Source organism: Chiloscyllium plagiosum, unplaced genomic scaffold, assembly GCF_037043375.1.
Source record: "Chiloscyllium plagiosum isolate Xiang-an unplaced genomic scaffold, Cpla_swu_hap1 HiC_scaffold_1, whole genome shotgun sequence".
Taxonomy (NCBI): Eukaryota; Metazoa; Chordata; class Chondrichthyes; order Orectolobiformes; family Hemiscylliidae; genus Chiloscyllium; species Chiloscyllium plagiosum.
Window position 1 is genome coordinate 14,606,823 of NW_028270139.1, and position 23,612 is coordinate 14,630,434.

General features: G+C 42.0%; 1 protein-coding gene across 2 annotated transcripts in view; it reads left to right on the top strand.

The window, feature by feature from the left end:
- Window positions 1-23,612, top strand: part of trmt44 (tRNA methyltransferase 44 homolog) — a 70,199-nt gene that overhangs the window by 6,471 nt on the left and 40,116 nt on the right. The window contains exons 2-6 of one of the 2 annotated variants that reach the window (XM_043698686.2): window positions 5,440-5,563; window positions 12,850-13,069; window positions 14,785-14,853; window positions 20,091-20,198; window positions 22,493-22,564. In XM_043698686.2, coding sequence (XP_043554621.2) covers window positions 5,440-5,563; window positions 12,850-13,069; window positions 14,785-14,853; window positions 20,091-20,198; window positions 22,493-22,564 — 593 coding nt within the window. The remainder of the gene's footprint in view (window positions 1-5,439; window positions 5,564-12,849; window positions 13,070-14,784; window positions 14,854-20,090; window positions 20,199-22,492; window positions 22,565-23,612) is intronic. The other variant, XM_043698693.2, reaches the window with a different exon arrangement.

Here is a 23,612-nt window from a genome sequence, read left to right on the forward strand (position 1 = left end):
TCATCTCCCAGACCATAAGAACCTCATCACCTCAGGAGATCTCTCACCCATGGCTTCCAACCTTATAGTCCGGGAACCCCACACTGCCCGGTTCTACCTCCTTCTCAAGATCCACAAGCCTGACCACCCTGGCTGAACCATTGTCTCAGCATGCTCCTGCCCCACTGAACTCATTTTTACCTACCTCGACACTGTCCTATCCCCCCCAGTCCAGGAGCTCCTCACATAGGTTTGAGACACCACCCACGCCCTCTACCTCCTCCAAGACTTCCGTTTCCCCGGCCCCCAACACCTCATCTTCACCATGGATATCCAATCCCTCTACACCTCCATCCGCCATGACCAGGGCTTCCAAGCCCTCAGTTTCTTCCTCTCCCGACGTCCCCAACAGTACCCTTCCACCGACACTCATTCATTTGGCCAAACTGGTCCTCACCCTTAATAATTTCTCCTTCGAATCCTCCCACTTCCTCAAGACCAAAGGGGTAGCCATGGGGACCCGTTTTGGCCCCAGCTATGCCTGTCTCTTTGTTGGCTACGTAGAACAGTCCATCTTCCGCAAATACACCGGCACCACTCCCCACCTCTTCCTCCGCTACGTTGATGACTGCATTGGCGCCATCTCGTGCTCCCGCGAGGAGGTTGAGCAATTCATCAACTTCACCAACACATTCCAACCTGACTTTAAATTTACCTGGACCATCTCTGACATCTCCCTCCCCTTCCTGGACCCCTCCATCTCCATTAATGACGACTGACTTGACACCGACATTTTTTACAAACCCACTGACTCCCACAGCTACCTGGATTACATCTCTTCCCACCCTACCTCCTGCAAAAATGCCATCCCGTATTCCGAATTCCTCCGCCATATCTGCTCCCAGGAGGACCAGTTCCATCACAGAACACACCAGATGGCCTCCTTCTTTAGAGACCATAATTTCCCTTCCCACGTGGTTAAAGATGCCCTCCAACACATCTCGTCCACATCCCACACTTCCGCCCTCAGATCCCACCCGTCCAACTGTAACAAGGACCCCTGGTGCTCACCTTCCATCCTACCAACCTTCTTATAAACCAAATCATCCGCCGACATTTCTGCCACCTCCAAACAGACCCCACCATCAGGGATATATTTCCCTCCCCACCCCTTTCCGCCTTCTGCAAAGACTGTTCCCTCTGTGACTACCTGGTCAGGTCCACCCCCTTACAACCCACCCTCCCGTCCTGGCATCTTCCCCTGCCACCGCAGGAATTGCAAAACGTGCGCCCACACCTCCTCTCTCACCTCCATCCAAGGCCCTAAAGGAGTCTTCCACATCCATCAAAGTTTTACCTGCACATCCACCAATATCATTTATTGTATCCATTGCTCCCAACGCCGTCTCCTCTACATTTGGGAGAAAGGACACCACCTAGCACAGTGCCTTAGGGAACATCTCTGGGACACCCGCACCAATCAACCACGCCGCCCAGTGGCTCAATGTTTCAACTCTTCCTCCCATTCTGCCGAGGACATGGAGATCCTGGGCCTCCTTCACTGCCGCTCCCTCACCACCCGACACCTGGAGGAAGAACCCCTCATCCTCCACCTCGGAACACTTCAACAGTTTCCTCATTTCCCCTTCCCCCATCTCACCCCAGTTCCAAACTTCCAGCTCAGCACTGTCCCCATGACTTGTCCTACCTGCCTATCTTCTTTTCCACCTATCCACTCCACCTTCATCCCCACCCCCATTCACCGATTGTACTCTATGCTACTTTCTCCCACTCCCACCCTCCTCTCATTTATCTCTCCACCCTTCAGGCACTCTGCCTGTATTCCTGATTAAGGGCTTTTGCCCGAAATGTCGATTTTGGCGTTCCTCGGATGCTGCCTGAATTGCTGTGCATTTCCAGCACCACTAATCCAGAATCTGGTTTCCAGCATCTGCAGTCATTGTTTTTACCTATACCAATTGACACACCAATGTGTGCGGTATCAGAAGTCTTTTGTGTATGCAGTCGATAAGGGTGACTGGTGAGCAGATACAACCTTCAAGATGTTACTGAGGCTCCAAAGAAGATCGCAAGCATGAATGTGGCCTTGACATTCAGATGGAAGGGTTGCTGATTCCTGAAAATCTTGAGGCTCACTTCTCATCTTTTATCTCTGTACCAATGATTTGGATGAGTGAGCAGAATGTTATGATTACCAAATTTGCCAATGACACCAAGTTAGGTAGGATAGTAAGTTGTCAAGAGGAGATAGAGAATCTGTGAAGAAATAATTGAATGGAGGAGGCATAACAATTGGGTTTTTGGAGTATAAATTGGGTAAATATGAACTTGTCGTCTTTGGCAGGAAGAATAGAAAATGGAGATATTATGGAAAGTGGAGAGAAGTTCTAGGAGGTGATGATACAGCAAGATCTGACCAACCTGTACCTGAAGATTTGTATGCAGGTACAAGAAATGATTTGGAAGGCAATGCAACATTGGATGTTGTAAGGGGAATGGAATATAAAAGTAAGGAAATTATACTGCGACTGGACAGAATATGTTTGAGACCACGCTTGGTGTACAGTTTTGGTCACCTCATTTGCATTAAAGATATCATTGTTTTCAAAGCAGTTGAGTGTAATTTCACTCAGCTCCTTCTTGGGATGAAGGACTTGTCTTGTGAAGAATGGTTGAGTCGGTTAGGCCTATACCTATTGGAGCTTAGAAGAATGTGAGGTGATCCTATTGAAACTTAGAAGATCTTGAGGGATTAGGTATGGTGGATTCCTAAAGGTATATGAGGGAGACTAAAGCTTGGGCACATGTTTTCTCAAAAAGGATTGTTGGAATGTGGAATTTCCTCTCTATAATTTGTGGAAGTTGAGTGATAGATTTTGGACAAATGAGCAAGTCCAGGATTTTGGGATGCAGACAGGAAAGTGAAGCTGAAACCATTAAATCATTTCAAGATTTGAAGGGTCAAATGATCTATTGCTGTCTCGAAGTCCTGCATTCCTATATAATTTGTATTTCAAAAAATGACTACGTTAAGAGAAGCATTTTTACAGAATGATTAGGATCTGAAATACACTGCCTGAGATATGATGGGGGTAGATTCAATTGAGGCAGTGAAGAGGAATTTGATTATTGCGTGATAAAAGAAAAGATACAGGACTATAAGAAGATGACTAAATTCATAATCCCTAATTATTCATAATTTCTGCTCCTAATTCATGAGTCTAAGTGGCTCAAGATAATTGGCTCCTTCAGAGAACCAGTTCGGGCAGGAAGGGGCCTGTTGAAGAAGTGATCAGCCTCAAGCTAAAACACTTCACACAGCTCCTTTTGTTACCTGTATGTAAGGAGACTCAACTAGCAGGGTCAAAGACTGCCTTTGCCCGGAGAGCCTGACACAGGCAGTTGCAATCACTTTTGTACATAAGTCAGAGTTCGCCTTTTGTAAATTACATTTTGATTTCAATCCTGAGTTACACAGCAGACCAATCATATCCTAATCTAGGTACATGAAAATTGCCTTAAGCATCTGCAACACTGGTTGAGTGTGGTTTAGAACGAGCTGCTTTCTTGCTGAGCTGGAATAAGTTGCTAGGTAAAAGCAAGGACTGCAGATGCTGGAAACCAGAGTCTAGATTAGAGTGGTGCTGGAAAAGCACAGCAGGTCAGGCAGCATCCGAGGAGCAGGAAAATTGACGTTTTGGGCAAAAGTCCTTCATTAGGAATAGAGGCAGAGTGTCTGCAGAGTGGAGAGATAAATGAGAGGGGGTGGAGTGGGGAGAAAGTAGCATAGATTTCAATAGGTGAATGGGGATGAGAGCACCAATCAACCCCACCGCCGTGTGGCCCAACATTTCAACACCCCCTCCCACTCTGACGATGACATGCAGGTCCTGGGCCTCCTCCACCGCTGTTCCCTCACCACCCGACGCCTGGAGGAAGAACACCTCATTTTCCACCTCAGAACATTTCAACCCCATGGCATCTACGTGGATTTCACCAGTTTCCTCATTTTCCCCTTCCCCCACCTCACCCCAGCTCCAGCCTTCCAGCTTAGCACCGCCCTCATGACCTACCTGCCTATCTTCCTTTCCACCTATCCACCCACCCTCATCACCCACCCCATTATCAACCTCATCACCCTCATCCCCACCCCCATTCACCCATTGTACTCTTTGCTACCTTCTGCCACACTCCTCTCTGACCTACCCCTTCCATCCCCACCCCCAATCACCTATTGTACTCTATGCTATCTGACCTGCTGTGCTTTTCCAGCATCACTCTAATCTAGGCTCTGGAATAAGTTGCAGCAAGCATGTGTGACTAACTGCACAGCACAGGTTTTATCTGTACATGTCTCTGTCTCAGGCTGCAACCATTCTGCTTCTGCTTCAATCAACCTCATGGATGGGGAGCCCAGAAACGTGCCAAATTGTCACTGTAGATTTCTTCTTAAATTTGAAAAATTGAAATATCAGTTCTCTCAACTGATGTTCCTCTACATTGGGCACAGCAAATCCAATCAACTGTTATTTCAAATGCTTGTCAAATTTCAGTGTGGCTTATGATAAGGCATTCAAACGAAGAACCTACAATACAGATATCACTCATTTTATTAAAATATTATTTAAACACCAGTAAAATGATGTTTCGTGTTGTACTAAATAATCTGATCATAATTTTACAAAATCACTGATCAAGCATGGTTGCAATAATATGGCAGCTTTGTGTGATGCAGCTGATTTAGGTGAATTGATCTTGAGTATTTAATGCATTTTGTGCACAAAATTTCATATTCTTTGGCATAGAATCAGAAATCAAGACAGCACTGAAGGATGCTGTTGCCTTTTGAAAAGAACTGTCCATTTAGTTGCACATCTTTGGACTTTCTGTACATTCATGTAAATTTTCTCCCATTTTTAGTGATGCATCTCAAAAGTTGTTATTAAATTTCCTACCATCCGTTCAAACAGTATATTGCAGATCATGCTGTGTAAACTGCTTGTCCTCTCTTAAACTGCTTGGCTTTTCTCCCCAATTATCTTAGAACTGTATTATATTCTCCTGTACTCCTACCACTGGATATAGCTTAATTTCTACTTTATAAAAGCAGTTCATGATTTTGAATATTTCTATCTCTCCTTGGCCTATGGATTACCAAGAAGAATCCCAGTTTCTCTGGTCCCAGTGTGTAACTGAAGATTTTTAAAATAAATCTCTTCTCGGGACCTTGGCATAATTCATTTGGCCAAGATTGAACACCGCAGCATAGCCAATGTTTCGGAAAACATGAACGTAATTTCTTTGCTTTTGTATTCTATGCCTCTCAACAAAGACAAGACATGATGATTTATGTAAATAAATTGCAATGTTGAAAGATGAGGAGCTGTGTTCTCTGTTCAGCATAAAAACATCCAAATTGTTAATGCTTCTACTCTGCAGATTTCGAAAACAACACAGCAACATTTATACCATTAGAACGGCATAATTCAGAAATGTACACTTGCAAGAAGAACAATATTTACAGCTTTAAACTTCGACAAGATAAAGGAGATGAGTTATTCTGGTGAGTCATAGAGATGTATAGCACAGAAACAGACCCTTCGGTCCAACCCGTCTATGCCGAGAAGATATCCCAACCCAATCTATTACCACCTGCTAGCACCTGGCCCATATCCCTTCAACCCCTTCCTATTCATATACCCATCCAGATGCCTTTTAAATGTTGCAATTGTACTAGCCTCCACCACTTCCTTTTGCAGCTCGTTCCATACACGTACCCCCTCTGCGTAAAAAGTTGCCCCTTAGGTCTCTTTTATATCTTTCCCCTCTCACCCTAAACCTATGCCCACTAGTCTTGGACCTCTCCACCCCCAGAAAAATACTTTGTCTATTTATCCTAGACATGTCTCTCATGATTTCATAAACCTCAGCATCCGACACTCCAGGGAAAACAGCACTAATATATTCAACCTCTCCCTATAGCTCAAATCCTCCAACCCTGGCAATATCCTTGTAAATCTTTCTGAACCCTTTCAAGTTTCACAATATCTTTTCGATATGAAGGAGATCAGCATTGCACACAATATTCCAACAGTGGCCTAACTAATGTCCTGTACAGTTACAACATGACCTCCCAATGTACTCAATACTCTGACCAATAAAGGAAAGCATACCAAACTCCTCCTTCACTATCCTATCTACCTACAACTCCACTTTCAAGTTGCTATGAACCTGCACTCCAAGGTCTCTTTGTTCAGCAACACTCCATAGGACTTTGCTATTAAGTGTATAAGTTCTGCTAAGATTTGCTTTCCCAAAATGCAGCACCTCACATTTATCTGAATTAAACTCCATCTGCCACTCCTCAGCCCATTGGCCAATCTGGTCAAGATCCCATTGTAATCTGAGGTGACCTTCTTTGTCAACGACACCTCCACTTTTGGTGTCATCAGCAAACTTACAAACTATACCTCAATCTCACATCCAAATTAACTTACGTAAATGATGAAAAGTAGTGGACCCAGACCAAATCTTATGGCACTCCACTGGTCACAGGCCTCCAGTCTGAAAAACAAACCTCCACCACCACCCTCTGTCTTCTACCTTTGAGCCAGTTCTGTATCCAAATGGCAAATTCTCCCTGTATTCCGCGAGTTCTAACCTTGCTCACTAGTCTCCCGTAGGGAACCTTGTCCAACACCTTACTGAAGTCAATATAGATCACATCTACCACTCTACCTTCATCAATCCTCTTTGTTGCTTCTTCAAAAAACTCAATCAAGTTTGTGAGACATGATTTTCCATGCATAAAACCATGTTGATTATCCCTAATCAGTCCTTGTCTTTCCAAATACATGTCAATCCTGTCCCTCAGGATTCCCTCCAACAACTTGCCCACCACTGACATTAGGCTCCCTGGTGTATAGTTCCTTGGCTTGTCCTTACCACCCTTCTTTAACAGTGGCATCACGTTAGCCGACCTCCAGTCTTCTGGCACCTCACCTGTGACTATCGATGATATAAATATCTCAGTAAAAGGTCCAGCAATCATTTCCCTAGTTTCCCACAGAATTGTAGGATATACTTAATCAGGTCCTGGGGATTTATCCACTTTTATGCGTTTCAAGACATCCAGCACTTCCTCCTCTGTAATATGGATATTTTTCAAGGTGTCACTATCTCTTTCCCTACATTCAAGATCTTCCATGTCCTTTTCCACAGTTAACACTGATGCAAGATAATCGTTTAGCATCTGCCCTATCTCCTGCGGCTCCACACAAAGGTCGCCTTGATGATCTTTGAGGGGCCTTATTCTCTCCATAGTTACCCTTTTGTCCTTAATGTATTTGTAAAAACTCTTTGGATTCTCCTTAACTCTTATTTGCCAAAGCTATCTCATGTCCCCTTTTTGCCCTCCTGATTTCTTTCTTAAGTATACTCCCACTGCCTTTGTACTCTTCTAAGGATTCACTCGATCTATCCTGTCTATACCTGAAATATGCTTCCTTCCTTTTCTTAATCAAACCCTCAATTTCTTTCGTCATCCAGCACTCCCTATACCTACCAGCCTTTCCTTTCACCCTAACAGGAATATAGTTTCCCTAGACTCTCGTTATCTCATGCCTGAAGGCTTTCCGTTTACCAGCCGTCCCTTTGCCTGCAAATATCTGAGGCCAATCAGCTTTTGAAAGTTCTTGCGTAATACCATCTAAATTGGCCTTTCTCCAATTTAGAACTTCAACTTTTAGATCTGGTCTATCCTTTTCCATCACTATTTTAACTCTAATAGAATTATGGTCGCTGCCCCACTGACACCTCAGTCACCTGCGCTGCCTTATTTCCCAAGAGTAGGTCAAGTTTTGCATCTTCTCTAGTGGGTACATCCACATACTGACCCTTAGCCAGCCAGCTGTATCTGTGCTGCAGAATTGATAATTAAACAAATGTTGAGTCTTTTTTTAAAAAAGATAATCATGAAAATGCCATTTTAGAAAGAGTTTGTAAATCATTGTCATTCTTCCTGAAGTCAGATTACTAATTCTTATCTATAGCCTTTTGTGAACTTTCATCCGTGTAAAATGATAGCAGAAAGGTTGATATTCTTTTTAGCAGTCACGTTGAATCATTTACAAGTTTAGCTATGTTGTTTAAATTGGGATGGTGTACACCATCTAGTTATTCATTGATACTTTCAGCTGACATTGTGTCTTTATTTGGTATTCTGCATACCTGTTACACTTTCTTCATGCTCATTGGTCCATCTGATCAAGATCCCATTGTTCTCCAAGGTAACCTTCTTCGCTGCCTACCTCACCTCCAGTTTTGGTGTCATCTGCAAACTTACTAGCTATATCTCCTGTGTTCATATGCAAGTCATTTATATAAAATTACGGAAACCAGTGGATCTAGCACTGATCTTTGTGGCACACCACTGGTCGCAGGCCTTCAGTCTGAAAAGCAACCCTCAACCGACACCCTGTGTCTCCTACCTTTTTGAGCTAGTTCTGTATCCAAATGGCTGTTTTTTTCTTCCTGTACTCTGAAATCTAACCTTGCTAACCAAATTACCATGAGGAGCCTTGTTGAACGTCTTGCCAAAGTCCACATGATCACGCCCACTACTCTGCTGTCATCAATCCTCATTGTTACATCTTCAGAAAACTCAATTAAGTTAGTGACACATGATTTCCCACACACCAAAACCATGATGACTGTCCTTAGTCAGTCCTTGCCTTTCCAAATACATACCCGGAAGGTATGTTGCCTTCCTGGCGCCAGGGTCCGGGACGTCTCCAATCGGGTGTATAAGGTTCTAAAAGGGGAGGGCGAACAGCCAGAAATCGTGTTACATATTGGCACTAATGATATAGCCAGGAAAGGGATCGAGTATATAAAAAGTGATTTCAGGGAGTTAGGATGGAAGCTGCAAAGCAGGACGAACAGAATAGTGTTCTCTAGTTTACTACCGGTGCCACGAGTTAGCGAGGCAAGGAACAGGGTGTGGGCGCAGCTTAACACGTGGCTGCGCAACTGATATAGGAGAGAGGGCTTCAGATATGTAGATAATTGGGATGCCTTCTGGGGAATCCTGTACAAGAAGGACGGGTTGCATCTGAACTGGAAGGGGACCAATGTCCTGGGTGGAAGGTTTGCTCGAGTAGTTCGAGAGGGTTTAAACTAATATGGCAGGAGGGTGGGAACCTGAACTGTATACCGGAGGTAAGAGTTGATGCAGATGAGGCAATAGAAAGGGGTAGACCAGCTAGTGGGAAGGATTTTCCTGGGAAGGAACCAAGGGATCAGTTAAAGTGTGTTTGCTTTAACGCAAGGAGTATCAGGAATAAAAGCGATGAACTTAGAGCATGGATCAGTACCTGGTGCTTTGATGTTGTGGCCATAACAGAGACATGGGTTTCTCAGGGGCAGGAATGGTTGCTGGATGTTCCAGGGTTTAGAGCATTTAAAAAGAATAGGGAGGGGGGAAAAAAGAGGAAGGGGTATAGCACTACTAATCAGAAAGGGTATCACAGCTACAGAAGCTTCCATTGTCGAGGAAGATCTGCCTACCGAGTCAGTATGGGTGGAAATTAGGAACAGCAAGGGAGCAGTCACCTCTTTAGGGATTTACTGCAGGCCCCCCAATAGCAGCAGGGAGATGGAAGGAAGCATAGGTCAGCAGATTTTGGAAAAGTGTGGACGTGGTAGGCTTGTTGTAATGGGTGACTTTAACTTTCCAAATATTGATTGGACCCTCCCTTCGAGCAGAAGATTTGAATGGAGCTGTTTTTGTAAGGTGTGTTCAGGAAGGTTTCCTCACTCAGTACGTTGACAGGCCGACGAGGGGAGAGGCCATTCTAGACTTGGTGCTCGGAAACAAGCCGGGCCAGATATCAGATCTTCTGGTGGGAGAGCATTTTGGTGATAGTGACCACAACTGCCTCACATTCTACATAGGATTAGGCAAAATGGGAGGATATTTAATTGGGGAAGAGGAAACTATGATGTGATTAGACATGAGTTAGGAAGCATGGATTGGGAGCAATTGTTCCATGGTAAAGGCACTATAGACATGTGGAGACTGTTTAAGGAACAGTTGTTGCAAGTGATGAATAAATATGTCCTTCTGAGACAGACAAGAAGTGGTAAGATAAAGGAACCTTGGATGACGAGAGCGGTGGAGCTTCTCATCAAAAGGAGAAAGGTAGCTTACATCAGGTGGAGGAAGCTAGGGTCAAGCTCAGCTCTAGAGGATTACAGGCAGGTGAGGAAGGAGCTCAAAAATGGTCTAAGGAGAGCCAGGAGAGGGCACGAGAAAGGCTTGGGAGAACGGATTAGGGAGAACACAAAGGCATTTTACACTTATGTGAGAAATAAGAGAATGGTCAAAGAAAGTGTAGGGCCGATCAGGGATAGCATAGGGAATTTGTGTGTGGAGTCTGAGGGGGTAGGGGAAGCCCTAAATGAGTTTTTTGCTTCTGTCTTTACAAAAGAAACAAACTTTGTAGTGAATGAAACCTTTAAAGAGCAGGTGTGCATGCTGGAATAGATAGAGATAGAGGAAGCTGATGTGCTGAAATTTTGTCAAACATTAAGATTGACAAGTCGCCAGGCCCGGACCAAATTTGTCCTCGGCTGCTTTGGGAAACGAGAAATGCAATTGCTTCTCCACTTGCGAAGATCTTTGCATCCTCATTCTCCACTGGAGTCGTACCTGAGGACTGGAGAGAGGCATATGTAATTCCTCTCTTCAAGAAAAGAAATAGGGAAATCCCCGGCAATTACAGACCAGTAAGTCTCACGTTTGTCGTCTGCAAGGTGTGAGAAAGGATTCTGAGGGATAGGATTTATGACCATTTGGAAGAGCATGGCTTGATTAAATGCAGTCAACACGGCTTTGTGAGGGGCAGGTCATGCCTCACAAACCTTATTGATTTCTTTGAGGATGTGACTAGAAAGGTTGATGAGGGTCGAGCTGTGGATGTGGTGTATATGGACTTCAGCAAGGCATTTGATAAGGTTCCTCATGGTAGGCTCATTCAGAAGGTCAGGCGGAATGGGATTCAGGGGAGCTTAGCTGTCTGGATACAGAATTGGCTGGCCAACAGAAGACAGCGAGTGGTAGTAGAAGGAAAATATTCTGCCTGGAAGTCTGTGGTGAGTGGTGTTCCACAGGGCTCTGTCCTTGGGCCTCTACTGTTTGTAATTTTTATTAATGACTTGGATGAGGGGATTGAAGGATGGAACAGCAAGTTTGCAGATGACACAAAGGTTGAAGGTGTCGTTGACCGTATAGAGGACTGTTGTAGGATGCAGAGATGGGCTGAGAGGTGGCAGATGGAGTTCAACCTGGATAAATGCGAGGTGATGCATTTTGGAAGGTCGAATTTGAAAGCTGAGTACAGGATTAAGGATATGATTCTTGGTAGTGTGGGGGAACAGAGGGATCTTGGTGTGCAGGTACATAGATCCCTTAAAATGACCACCCGTGGACAGGGTTGTTAAGAAAGCATATGGTGTTTTGGCTTTCATTAACAGGGGGATTCAGTTTAAGAGTCGTGAGATCTTGTTGCAGCTCTATAAAACTTTGGTTAGACCGCACTTGGAATACTGCGTCCAGTTCTGGTCGCCCTATTATAGGAAAGATGTGGATGCTTTAGAGAGGGTTCAGAGGAGGTTTACCAGGATGCTGCCTGGACTGGAGGGCTTATCTTATGAGAAGAGGTTGACTGAGCTCGGACATTTTTCATTGGAGAAAAGGAGGAGGAGAGGGGACCTAATTGAGGTATACAAGATAATGAGAGACATAGATAGAGTCGATAGCCAGAGACTATTTCCCAGGGCAGAAATGACTAACACGAGGGGTCATGGTTTTAAGCTGGTTGGAGGAAAGTATAGAGAAGATGTCAGAGGTGGGTTCTTTACACAGGGAGTTGTGAGAGCATGGAATGTGTTGCCAGCAGCAGTTATGGAAGCAAGGTCATTGGGGACATTTAAGAGACTACTGGACATGCATATGGTCGCAGAAATTTGAGGGTGCATACATGAGGATCAGTGGTCGGCACAACATCGTGGGCTGAAGGGCCTGTTCTGTGCTGTACTGTTCTATGTAAATTCTGTTCCTCAGGATTCTTTCCAACAACTTGCCCACCACAAATGTTGGGCTCACCTGTCTATAGTTCACTGGCTTTTCCTTATCACATTTCTTAAACAGTGGCACCGTGTTAACCAACCTTTAGTCTTTTGGCATCTCACCTGTGATCATCCATGGTCCAAATATCTTAGCAAGTGGCCCAGCAATCACTTCCCTAACTTCGCACAGAGTTGTCAGGTACATCTGATCAGGTCCTGGGAGTGTATCCACCTTTTATGTGTTTTAAGACATCCTGCACCACCACCTTTGTAATATGGGCATTTTTCAAGATATTACCATCTATTTCCCCCACATTCAAGATCTTCCATGTCTTTCTCCCCTGTGGGAAATATCCTAGATATTTTCAGAAAAAAAATTGGTTGCTATTTTTATAAGTTTTTTTTTCTAATAAAGCTCCTGTGTTTTGTACTTATTAAAATATTTGATTACTAACTGGAACCGATGAATCACGGAACAAAGTGGTAGAGTTGTATGAGCATTCCAAAATTATCATTGGTATCTTTAGTAAAAGCCAACATCAACCAAATTATGGCATGCAGATGGTAAACCTTCCCAATTCCCCATTCTTTTCTCATGAAATAATTGGCAAACCTATTTTATTTGTATAACATGATTGTGATAAACTGGTTCTAATATAGCCATTGCTACACCTATCAACATGTCTGTGGTGTTTAACTGTTTCATTCCCTTTCCTAAAGGTTTATTTCTGTTTCGATCTTGTGCCCTGAGAAATGGAATGCAGATGGAATTGTGTATCCCAAGCTAGCATGGCTCTCGGATGTGTTGCTCACAAAGATTGTGAAATGGTCAAGTGAGAACAAGAAGAATAATTTTAAGAGCACCCTTTCTCTCATTTCTGTGGAAAAATACAGTGAATGTTACCATCGTCTTAAAGCAAAATACAAAGACATGGTCAAGGTACAATTCTGAGAACTAAATTCCAAAAATATCCAACTCTCTTTTAATTTAAATTCTATTTATTTTTAAAACCCTGTTTCTTTTTCACTTGTACCAGATATATGTTGACTTTGAGGTGCAGGAACAGACTGTACCTAGTTTCCTGGCACTCTGTAATGTTTTGATAAGATCTGACGAGAATACAATGGTGCCTTATTTTCTGTTGTCAACATTTCTCAATCGTTTTGGCCAAAATTACAGATTATGTGTGGGAGGTATTGTGGCTGTTACTCAATAATAGATTGATACTATGATGGCCTTCCCTATGCTCTGTTTTTTGAAAAAACTCCTAAAAGCAGAGTTTCGTATAAGAAGGTTTGCCAAAATGATATATAAACATGGACTGGGCATTTGTAAGTAACGATTGAAACTTCCAGTGATGGGGAATTCTCACCACCCTGACCTCCAAACCAAAAATGTGGTTGGTTATAGCTCTTTGAAAGGGATCCAACAAACCCAATTTAAAAATCTCCAGGGATCGGAGGCAAATTCAAAGTTGAATCCAGTTATTTCTCCTGCTTAGTAAGTGGCCATTCTATTGGATGTACAGGCCTTCTCTGAAATTCCCAAACAGAAAATAAGCAATCTTTCAATCTGAGAGCCTCTTCCCTTCAGTCACAACCTTTCTAATGCAAACTAAAGTATATAGAACTGATGGAGGTTCACCTTGAGCAGTACACTGTGACAATAATAGAGATCAAGCCCTAGTCTAATTGCCAGATCTTCCGCACTTGTGGCAAGAGTATGCTACAGGGTTGCTGATTTGAGTGAAACAAGTATGAATTTCTTTATCCATCCCTCTGATTTTCAGTATTGCTAATCATAGAAGGAAAGCAGTTACATTAGTTTAACCATTGGATGTTGTAAAGATCCTCAGCTAATTAATTATTTCTGAAGCACAGTCACTGTTACAGTTTATTAAGTGTGGGACGACATATTAAAATGTAAATCATTTTAAGTAGTTCTGCATGGTTTAGTTTTCTTGAGATTAGGAACGTACTTGGATTTAACTTACAGAGGAGCCTTCATTATCCGGCATTTGATTAACTGAGTTTCAGATTATCTGAACAAGATCGCAAGGTCCTGGTGCTTGGCTAACTATGTTATCCGGCATTCAATTATCCAGCTATTGATTAACCGAACGAAATACTCCACGTCCGTGCCCTTCAGATAATCGAGGTTCCTCTGTGTTTGTCTGAAATTTCCACACGATATCTACCCAGATACCACAAATCCATACACAAATAAAACTAAAATTAGTGACATTTTGAACTTGTGCATGTTGTGTCTATAACTACTTTATGCTGGATTATCTGCAGTGTTGAACATGAATTCAAAAATCCGTTCACACAAAAGATAGCCTGCCCACAAACAAACCCTGTGTCCATTTAAATCAGCTTGATGATGGTATCTGCCAATTGTGCCCTTCCATGAGTGTTCATACATGGCATACAGCAACTAGGGTGCACAGACATCTGTGACTTCATGAATCCGGTATTAGTCACCTCTACCTAGAGTGAGCAGTAGTTAATTGAAACCTGAACCAGATTATTTTCTTTATGTCGATTACATCCCCAGATGAAATTCCATGGATCTGTCAAACAATTAAAAGCTGCTTTGCATTATCGTGTATTTAAGCTCCTTTACTTATTCTGCTTTTATTCAATTTTAATTAGATTTGGCCTGAGGTAACGAATCCTGAAAAATTTGTGTATGAGGATGTCGCCATTGCAACATACTTACTGGTAACTTGTTTGAACTTTCTAAACTGTGGTATGCTGGCATAGTTGTAGAGTCTAGTCTAATTATTTAAGCCATTGTTAGTGCAGTGGTTCCAAGAAATAATGTTAACCATAATCGTTGGTTAGTTAGGAAACATTCCATTTAATCTCTCTTCAACTCATTGGCAGACTTCACATAAACAGCCGATAGAGTTGTCAAGTATTCATGAGGAAGAATTCAGTTTTTGTTTAGAAAGCAAAGCAAATTCCCAGTTTTGATCTTCACTGCTAATTTATTGCACTTTACTAATCAATTTATTTAATCACTGAAGCAAGCAAATAAATCTTCGTACACTTGTAAATGGGTAAAAATGTGGAGATTTTGTTCCAGACTTTTCATGAAGCTCCAGGGTATGATTTTATTTTGAGAAGATATTGCACAGAGGATCTTTCTGTGCTGTCTGAATATTGAATCATCTATGTCTGTAATTTTATGCCTTTGAACTTAATCAGACGTAGTATGCTTTCGATGAAGGAGCTAATAAATTGGCATTAACTGTATTTGATAGGCTATTTCACATAACCGCTATTTTGTAGCTGTGAAGAAAAATTCTAATCTTCAGTCTAGATTAGATTATTTTTTTTTTCTTCCAGTTCTATTACAGTAATTTGTCTGAGCTGTGCATTTGTATGTCTCCTAATCTTTCAACATTTTATCATTGTCATCCGATTTAATATTACTTTATGATAAAGTGTGCAAGGCAGTCAGAAGGTTTCAGTTACCTTCTACAATTCATTATTTCTATAAGAAAATGTCCACATATTAAAGAGAGAAATTGTATGTTCATGCACAATCATACTCTGAAATTTGTACTGTCATGGAATGCAATTTTACCACCACTGATATATATTAATTGTAATAATCATGGAATTCAGTGATGTGATAGTTGATTTAACATTCTCCTATATTTGATATATTTTTCAACCAGTTTCAAAGTCTGAGCAGAGGAAAAAGAAACTAGGCAAATTCGCCCCTCAATCCCATTTTCCAGTTGTTGAGATAATGACCATATCTCTTGTTACCCCAGATCTATTAATACCTTTGGTTAACTCCAATCTTATCAGTCTCAGAAATGAAATTTGTAATTGACCTTGCATCAATTATATTTTGCAGGAGAGATCTGCAGACTTCCTGAAAGTTCTGGCTATAATATTTAGACTGTTCTCTTGCCTTAGGTTTCACAACCAGTAGAAATAGTTTATTTTTGTTAACTGTATATTTTTCCTAGAATATTTTGAAAACTTTAATCTATTCACCCTCAAAGCTCTAAATTCCAGCAAATACAATACTAGTTCCTATAATCTCATCAATTAACCAGGAATCATTCTGGCCAACTGACACTTCATTTTCTCAAGTCTGAAGGAGGAAGTGTTGCTGAATTTGAGCGCTGAGATGAATCCGGTTCCTTTATGGTAGTGCATGTAGGGTTAGTGCATCTAGAGCACTTCATAGGACCTGACATCTGCTTTACTGGTGAACGAATTTATGGCACATTCACAAAGTTCCAGTAGTTCATAGTAAAATAACCTTGCACAAGAAAGATCATAGACCAGGAAATCCTTTTTTTGAAATTTGCTGTTTTGATTTTGAAGCCAGATTTGGGGTGGCACAGTGACTCAGTGGTTAGCACTACTGCCTCACAACACCAGGGACCCGGGTTCGATTCCCGTCTCGGGTGACTATCTGTGTGGGGTTTGCACATTCTCCCCGTGTCTGTGTGGGTTTCCTCTGGGTGCTCCGGTTTCCTCCCACTATCCAAAGATGTGCAGGTCAAGTGAATTGGCCATGCTAAATTGCCCATAGTGTTAAGTATATTAGTCAGGGGTAAATATAGGGTAGGGGTTTGGGTCTGGGTGGGTTACTCTTCGGGGGATCAGTGTGGACTTGTTGGGCCGAAGGACCTGTTTACATACTGTAGGGAATCTAATTTCAAATACAGCGTAAGTGGAACATCTTTCAAGAAATTGCTCCTCCAGTCAGAGGCCTTCCTGTCCCATGTGTTCTGCTGCAGGTTTACTGGGAAAGAACCAGTTTGTGATTGAAGGTGCAGCCTGAGGACTGGTGACATGGCTTAGTCACTTTTATTTCCATTTTAAATGTTTGTTGGGGGACTGTTTATAGTGTTGGCGTAAATATCTGGAGCATAAAGTCCCAAGGATTATTTCCTTGACTTAAAAGGGGAGTGTAAGGGGAATAGGGCTGGAGGGATACAAGATACAGTGCAAGTGTAAGTCAGAAATGGATGGGAGTCTTGGAGAGGGAAAAGACCTAGGGAGAGAGGGAATGCAGGTTGAGAGAGGAGGAAACCCCAGACTGAAAGTAAACGCACTATCAGTTCCCACTTCCATCTGAATTCTTCTGAAGTGAGCTCAAGTGTGCTCCATCAAAAGAAATCCAATATCAGTGTTTGTTCAACTGAACTCAGTAGCTCATTTGTCCAGTTGTCACCTTCTTCTATGATGATCTTGAATTGGGGTGATTTTTTTTCTCTCAAATCTGTCTCTCAACCAAAAAGGCAAAAATTGGCTTTATAAAGCTTTGCTACTTGGCACTTCTAATAGTCATGTGTATCAATTACTCATTTAAGTTAGATTTATAACTTATTTTGATGAGGCTCGTATTTACTGTAGTGGCAAGACTTTTTTTTAAAATGTGCTTACTAGCATTCCTAGGAAAAAGTGAGGACTGCGGATGCTGGAGATCAGAGCTGAAAATGTGTTGCTGGAAAAGCGCAGCAGGTCAGGCAGCATCCAAGGAGCAGGAGATTCGACGTTTCGGGCATGAGCTGTTCTAGCAGGAGAATCAACGTTTCGGACATGAACCCTTTTAGCAGGGCTCATGCCCGAAACGTCAATTCTCCTGCTCCTTGAATGCTGTCTGACCTCCTGCGCTTTTCCAGCAACACATTACTAGCATTCCTCCGAAGGAAGAGCAAGTTAAATATGTTTCCCCCCAGCGCACGCACACACAAGTATGTCTGGGTCAGTCCTATTTTGAGGAAATCCACACAACTGCAAGGTGATGCATTTTGAAAGGCCTAATGCAGGGTGAAAGTCAACAATAAATGGCAGAACCCTTTAGAAGCATTAAAGTCCTGAGGGATCTGGATGTACGGGTCCACAGTTGCCTGGAAGTGGCATGGAAAATATGGTGAACCATTGGAAAACACTAGTCCAGCTTCAACTGTTGTGAAATTTGAAAGGGTTCAGAAAAAATTTACAAAGATGTGCCAGGGTTGGAGGGTTTGAGCTGTATAGAGACGCTGAATAATCTGGCCCTGTTTTCTCTGGAGTGTCGGACCTGAAGGGTAACCTTATGGAGGTTTATAAAATCATGAGGGGCATGGATAAGGTAAATATACAAGGTCTTTTCTCTGGTCTGAGGGAGTCCAGAAGTAGAGGGAATAGGGTTAAGGTGAGAAGGGAAAGATTTAAAAGGGATTTGGAGGCATGCCAGAGGTTGGCACCCTGGTGGGAACATGGATAAAAGTCAGGAGTTGGATCAGGACAGAGGTGCCTCGGGTGTGGAAGTTGGCAAGAGGCAAAAGCCCTTCACCGGGAACAGGGGCAGGTGGGATCCCTGCACTAAAAGTCAGCCTCCTATTTGCCTGGTGGTGATGTGAATGCTGAGGGATGATTGGGAGGTGGTAGTAAGAGTGAGAAACAGAGGAAAGCTGCTGTATTAAAAACCCATTTCCTGCAGCATCATTTTAAAAAGGCAGCTGTTTCCATTGCTTGAAACTGACATCCGTTTTCTTTCTGCACTGTGCCACATAGAGATAATGTTGATACGAAACTCAACCGATGTGGCTGTAGGACTGAGTCAGCACTGCTTTGTCAATTGGAGGTCATGTCTGATAAATCTGTTAGAATTCTTTTGAGGAGGTAATAAGCAAGTCAAACAAAGGAGAGCCAGTGGACATGAATTATTTGGATTTCCATAAGGCCTTTGACAAGGTGCTGCACAGGAAGCTGCTAAATAAGAGAAGGCCAAAAAGTGTTAGGAGCAAGATACTGGCATGGATAGAGGATTAGCTGACTGGCAGATACAGAAGTAAAAGGGTCTTTTCCAGGATGGCATCCAGTGATTAGTTCTGCAGTAGTCAGTGTTGGGACACAGCTATTCTCTTTGTACATTAACAATCTGGATGAAAGAGCAGAGGACATTGTCACTAAATTTGCAGATAACACAAAGATAAGTGGATGGACAGGTAATGTTGAGGAGGAAGGGAGACTGCAAAAGTACTTGGACAGGGTAGAAGAGTGGACAGAGAAGTGGCAGGTTGAATACAGGTTGAGAATGTGTGAGGTTATGCACTTGGCAGGGAGAATAAACGTGCAGATTATTTTCTAAATGGGGAATAGCTTCAAAAATCTGAAACACAAAGAGACTTGGGAGTCCTAGTTCAGAATTCTGTCAAGAATAACGTACAGATTCAGTTGGCAGTTAAGAATGCAAATGCAATGTTTGTATTTGATTCACCAGAGATAGAATACAAGAGTAGAGATGTACTGCTGAGTTTCTGGTCAGACTGCATTTCGGATAGTGTGAGCAGTTTTAGGGCTTGTATTTAGGGGAAGATGTGCTGGCCTTGGAGGAGGTCCAGAGGAGGTCAACAAGAATGATCCCAGGGATGTCATATGAGGAGCAGTTGAGGACTTTGTCTGTACTTGGAGTTTAGAAGGATGAGGGAAGATTTCATTAATATTTACAGAATACTAAGAAGCCTGGATAGAGTGGAAGTGGAAAAGCTGCTTCCTCCAGTGGGAGTAGGATCCAAAGGCATGGCCTCAGAGTGAAGGGGCAACCCTGTAGAACTGAGATAGAGAGGACTTTCTTCAGCTAGAGGTTTGTGAACCTGTGGGACTTTTTGTCATACAAGTCTTTGGAGGTCATGTCATTGAATGTCTTTAAGACAGAGTTTCTTGATTAGTAAGGGGATCAAAGGGTGGAGGGGGTGGGAAATGTAGGAGAATTGCACTGAGAAACATATTGGCAGTGGTCAAATGGCAGAACAGACTCCATGGACCAATGGCTTAATCCTGCTCCTATATCTAATGATCTTGTGGAATGGAAAAATATCCATATTTAGTCTATGCATACTTATATAATTTAGTTAGTCAAATACATTTTTTTACAGTGCAGGAATAAATTTCAAACATTTGAAACCATTTTAATGATTCTTCTAATCATGTTGCAGGTTCTTTGGGAAGCTGAGCGTTTAGAAAAAGGCCTGACCGCCAAACAGTCCTTTATAGATTTGGGATGTGGGAATGGATTACTGGTTCATATCCTGACCAATGAAGGAGTAAGTGAAACTTGAACTGAGTGAAGTTTAGTGTTGTCTGTAATAACAATACTGCAGTTGTTACATGTCGTCTTCTAATGAATAGTCCCATTGTGGCTATTGGAAATCAAGGTAGAATTGGATACCTTGAGAAGAGACATCTTGTTAACTCAGCTTTGTAACTTCCGGTCAATCATGACATGCTTTTGTGTTAGAAAATCCATAAGAGGTTCATCATACAGTCAGACTGAATTAATGAATCCATCAGTTTCTCAAAATGGAGAACTGTGGCCAGTGGTATTCCACAGGGATCAGTGCTGGGACCACCCTTGTTTGTGATATGCATAAATGATCTGGAGAAAGGGATAGGTGATCTGATTAGCAAGTTTGCAGATAACACTAAGATTGATAGAGTAGCAGACAGTGAAGGGGATTGTCAGAGAATGCAGCAGCATATAGATAGATTGAAGAGTTGGGCAGAGGAATGGCACTTGGAGTTCAGTCCAATCAAATGCGAGGTGATGCACTTTGGAAGATCCAATTCAAGAGCAAACTATGTAGTAAGTCGAAAAGCCCTGGAGAAAATTGATGTACAGAGAGATCTGGATGTTCAGGTCCACTGTACTCTGAAGGTGGCAACGCTGGTCGATAGTGATCAAGAATGCTTACGGCATGCTTTCCTTCATCAGATGGGGTATTGAGTGCAAGAGTTAGCAGGACTTTGGTTCGGCCACATTTGGAATACTGCATACAGTTTTGGTCGCCACATTACCAAAAGGATTTGGATGCTTCGGAGAAGGTGCAGAGGAGGTTCACCAGGATGTTGTCTGGTATGGAGGGCGCTATGAAGGGAGGTTGAATAGATTAGGATTTCTTTAATTAGAAAGACTGAGGTTGAGGTAGGACCAATTGAGGTATGTACAGGGTAGATAGCAAAAGCTTTTTCCCCAGAATGGGGGACTCAATTTCTAGGGGTCACAAGTTAAACGTGAGAAGTGAAAAGTTTTAAGCAAGATATGCATGGAAAGTTCTTTATGCAGAGAGTGTGGGTACCTGGAACATGTTGCCAGCAGAGGTGGTAGAGGTGGGCACGATAGTAGACATATTCTCAAAATAAGGATTTGCCCAGTTAGAACAGGGGTGAGGAGGAATCTCTTCTCAGAAGGGAGTGAATCTGGGGAATCTTTAATGCAAGGGACTGTAGAAACTGGGTAATTGAATATTTTCAAAGCTAAGTTAGACAGAATCTATAAGCGGATCAAGGGCTATGGTGTAAAGTTAGGAAAGTAGAGTTGGGGATTATTATATCAGCCATGATCTCATTGAATGGCAGAACACTCATTGTGCCAAACGAACATCATCTGCTTCTGCATCTTACGGGTTAAGTCTTGATTACTATCAAATAGCCTCTTAGGAATTGAAAATCAACTTTTATAGGTGTGGATTTTAATAGTTATCAGGTTATTATTAACACTGTATTTTTTTGTGTTTCCTAACTTTTACTATTAATCTGATGCTTTCCTTTTTTTTTGCTTTTTGTACCTGCTGTTGTATGGATTTTAATTTACTCAGTTGTACTTCCTGAGGTATATTGTGCTACTTCATTCATGATTCTTCAGTTTACTTGATAGTTACTCAAGTACGTGCTCGGTTCATATAGGGTTCTGAGATAGCTAGTTGCCTTGTTTGGATGCAACTTGACATGCACAGCCATACAGAGAGCCCATGGACAAAAGCATTTGTTGCTGTCAGCAAAGTCTAACCTGACAGCTTTCTAAGTAGAACTTTATATTAGATATATTTTAAGAAATGTGTGTGTTTGAATGTAAATTATAAAATGCTAACTTCGTAATTGCTCTTTTTAAAAAGAAATGGCAATGTAGATACAAGCAAATGTCATACAATATGCTTTTGTAACTCAAATGAGTCAGTGGGAAAGGCCTAGGAATATATGATTTCATGACCTGATATGGTTGGGAATTGAGCAACTAATTATGGGACTCAGTAATGGATAATGCTTGTTTCATATCTTAAGTTTTTTGCACAGAGGAAAGACAACATAATTTCCTGAATTGAGTTTGTCGTTCAGTCTCTGATACAAAATATTGTGGTGAATCGATATATTCTTAAAGCATAATATATATAGTGCCAAATTCCCATAAAGTTTTTAAAAATCTTAAGATAAATATATTTTTTAAAACTTGTGTGATGATAATAAACCATTGCCACTTAACTGTCTAAATTGCAAAGTTTCTTTTGAAAAAACTTGTTTAGTAAATAAATGTTGCATGTTTCAAATTGTCATAACCTTTCAGCACCCTGGTAGAGGTCTTGATGTGAGGAAACGGAAAATTTGGGATATGTATGGTCCACGGACATGTCTCGAGGTAAGAAAAAGATGCATAGTACTGTATGCTTTTTGAATTCTACTTGCACATTAACTGCAAAGCTAAGCTACTTTGTACTGTAATAATATAAACAAAGTTTTCATTTATGGGCATCATTGCTAGATAGATCAAAAATAGTGCGTGTGCAGAAACACAAGTTAATATCATTTAGTTACTGAGAAGCAGGACTCAGATGCCCGCATGAACACAGTCATTTTTGCTATCTCTCTTTCACGAGTGCACTTGTGCATACAGTGATATGCAGTGCAAAGTCCCAAAGACATGTGCCCAGTCATTTCCACAAACAACCATAAAGATGTGCTCATATTGGACATTTTGTGTCTCAGCAATAAACAACCAGTCTGATACTGGGAATGAAGTATTGGTGAGTTTTCCCCTTGATTCGTATCGATTAAAGTTAAATCAGGAGCTGAGTGTCCCTGGCAGAACCCAAACTGGTTGTCAGAGAGCGGATTATTGTTGAGCAAGTGCTGCTTGATAAGCACTTGATGGCCACCTACCTACTTGATGACACTTTTGAACTGATGGTTGAGAGTGAACTGATGAGGCAGAAATTGGCCAGGTTGGATTTCTCCTGCTTTTTGTGTACAGAACATATCTGAGCAAATTTTCACAATGTTGGAAAGATGCCAATGTTGTAACTGTACTGAAGACCTTGTCTGGAGTGTGGTAAGTTCTAGAGTACAAATCTTCAGTCCTGTTTACGGAATCTTGTCAAAGCTCATTGCCTTTGCAGTATCCAGTGCCTTCAACCATTTCTTAATATCACATTGAATGAATTGAATTGGCTGAATAATTACTTTTACTTTGTGTCAGTTTTCACAGTGGAAGACACGAGTAATATCCCATAAGTTCAAGAGAGTAAGGGGGTAGAGCTGAGTACGATGGCCATCACCAAGAAGAACATGCTAGAAAAACTGAATGGTCTGAAGGTAGATAAACCTGAACCAGATGGCCTATACACAAAAGTTCTAAGGGAGATAGCTGAAGAGAGAGTGCAGGCGTTAATGGTGATCTTTCAAGAATT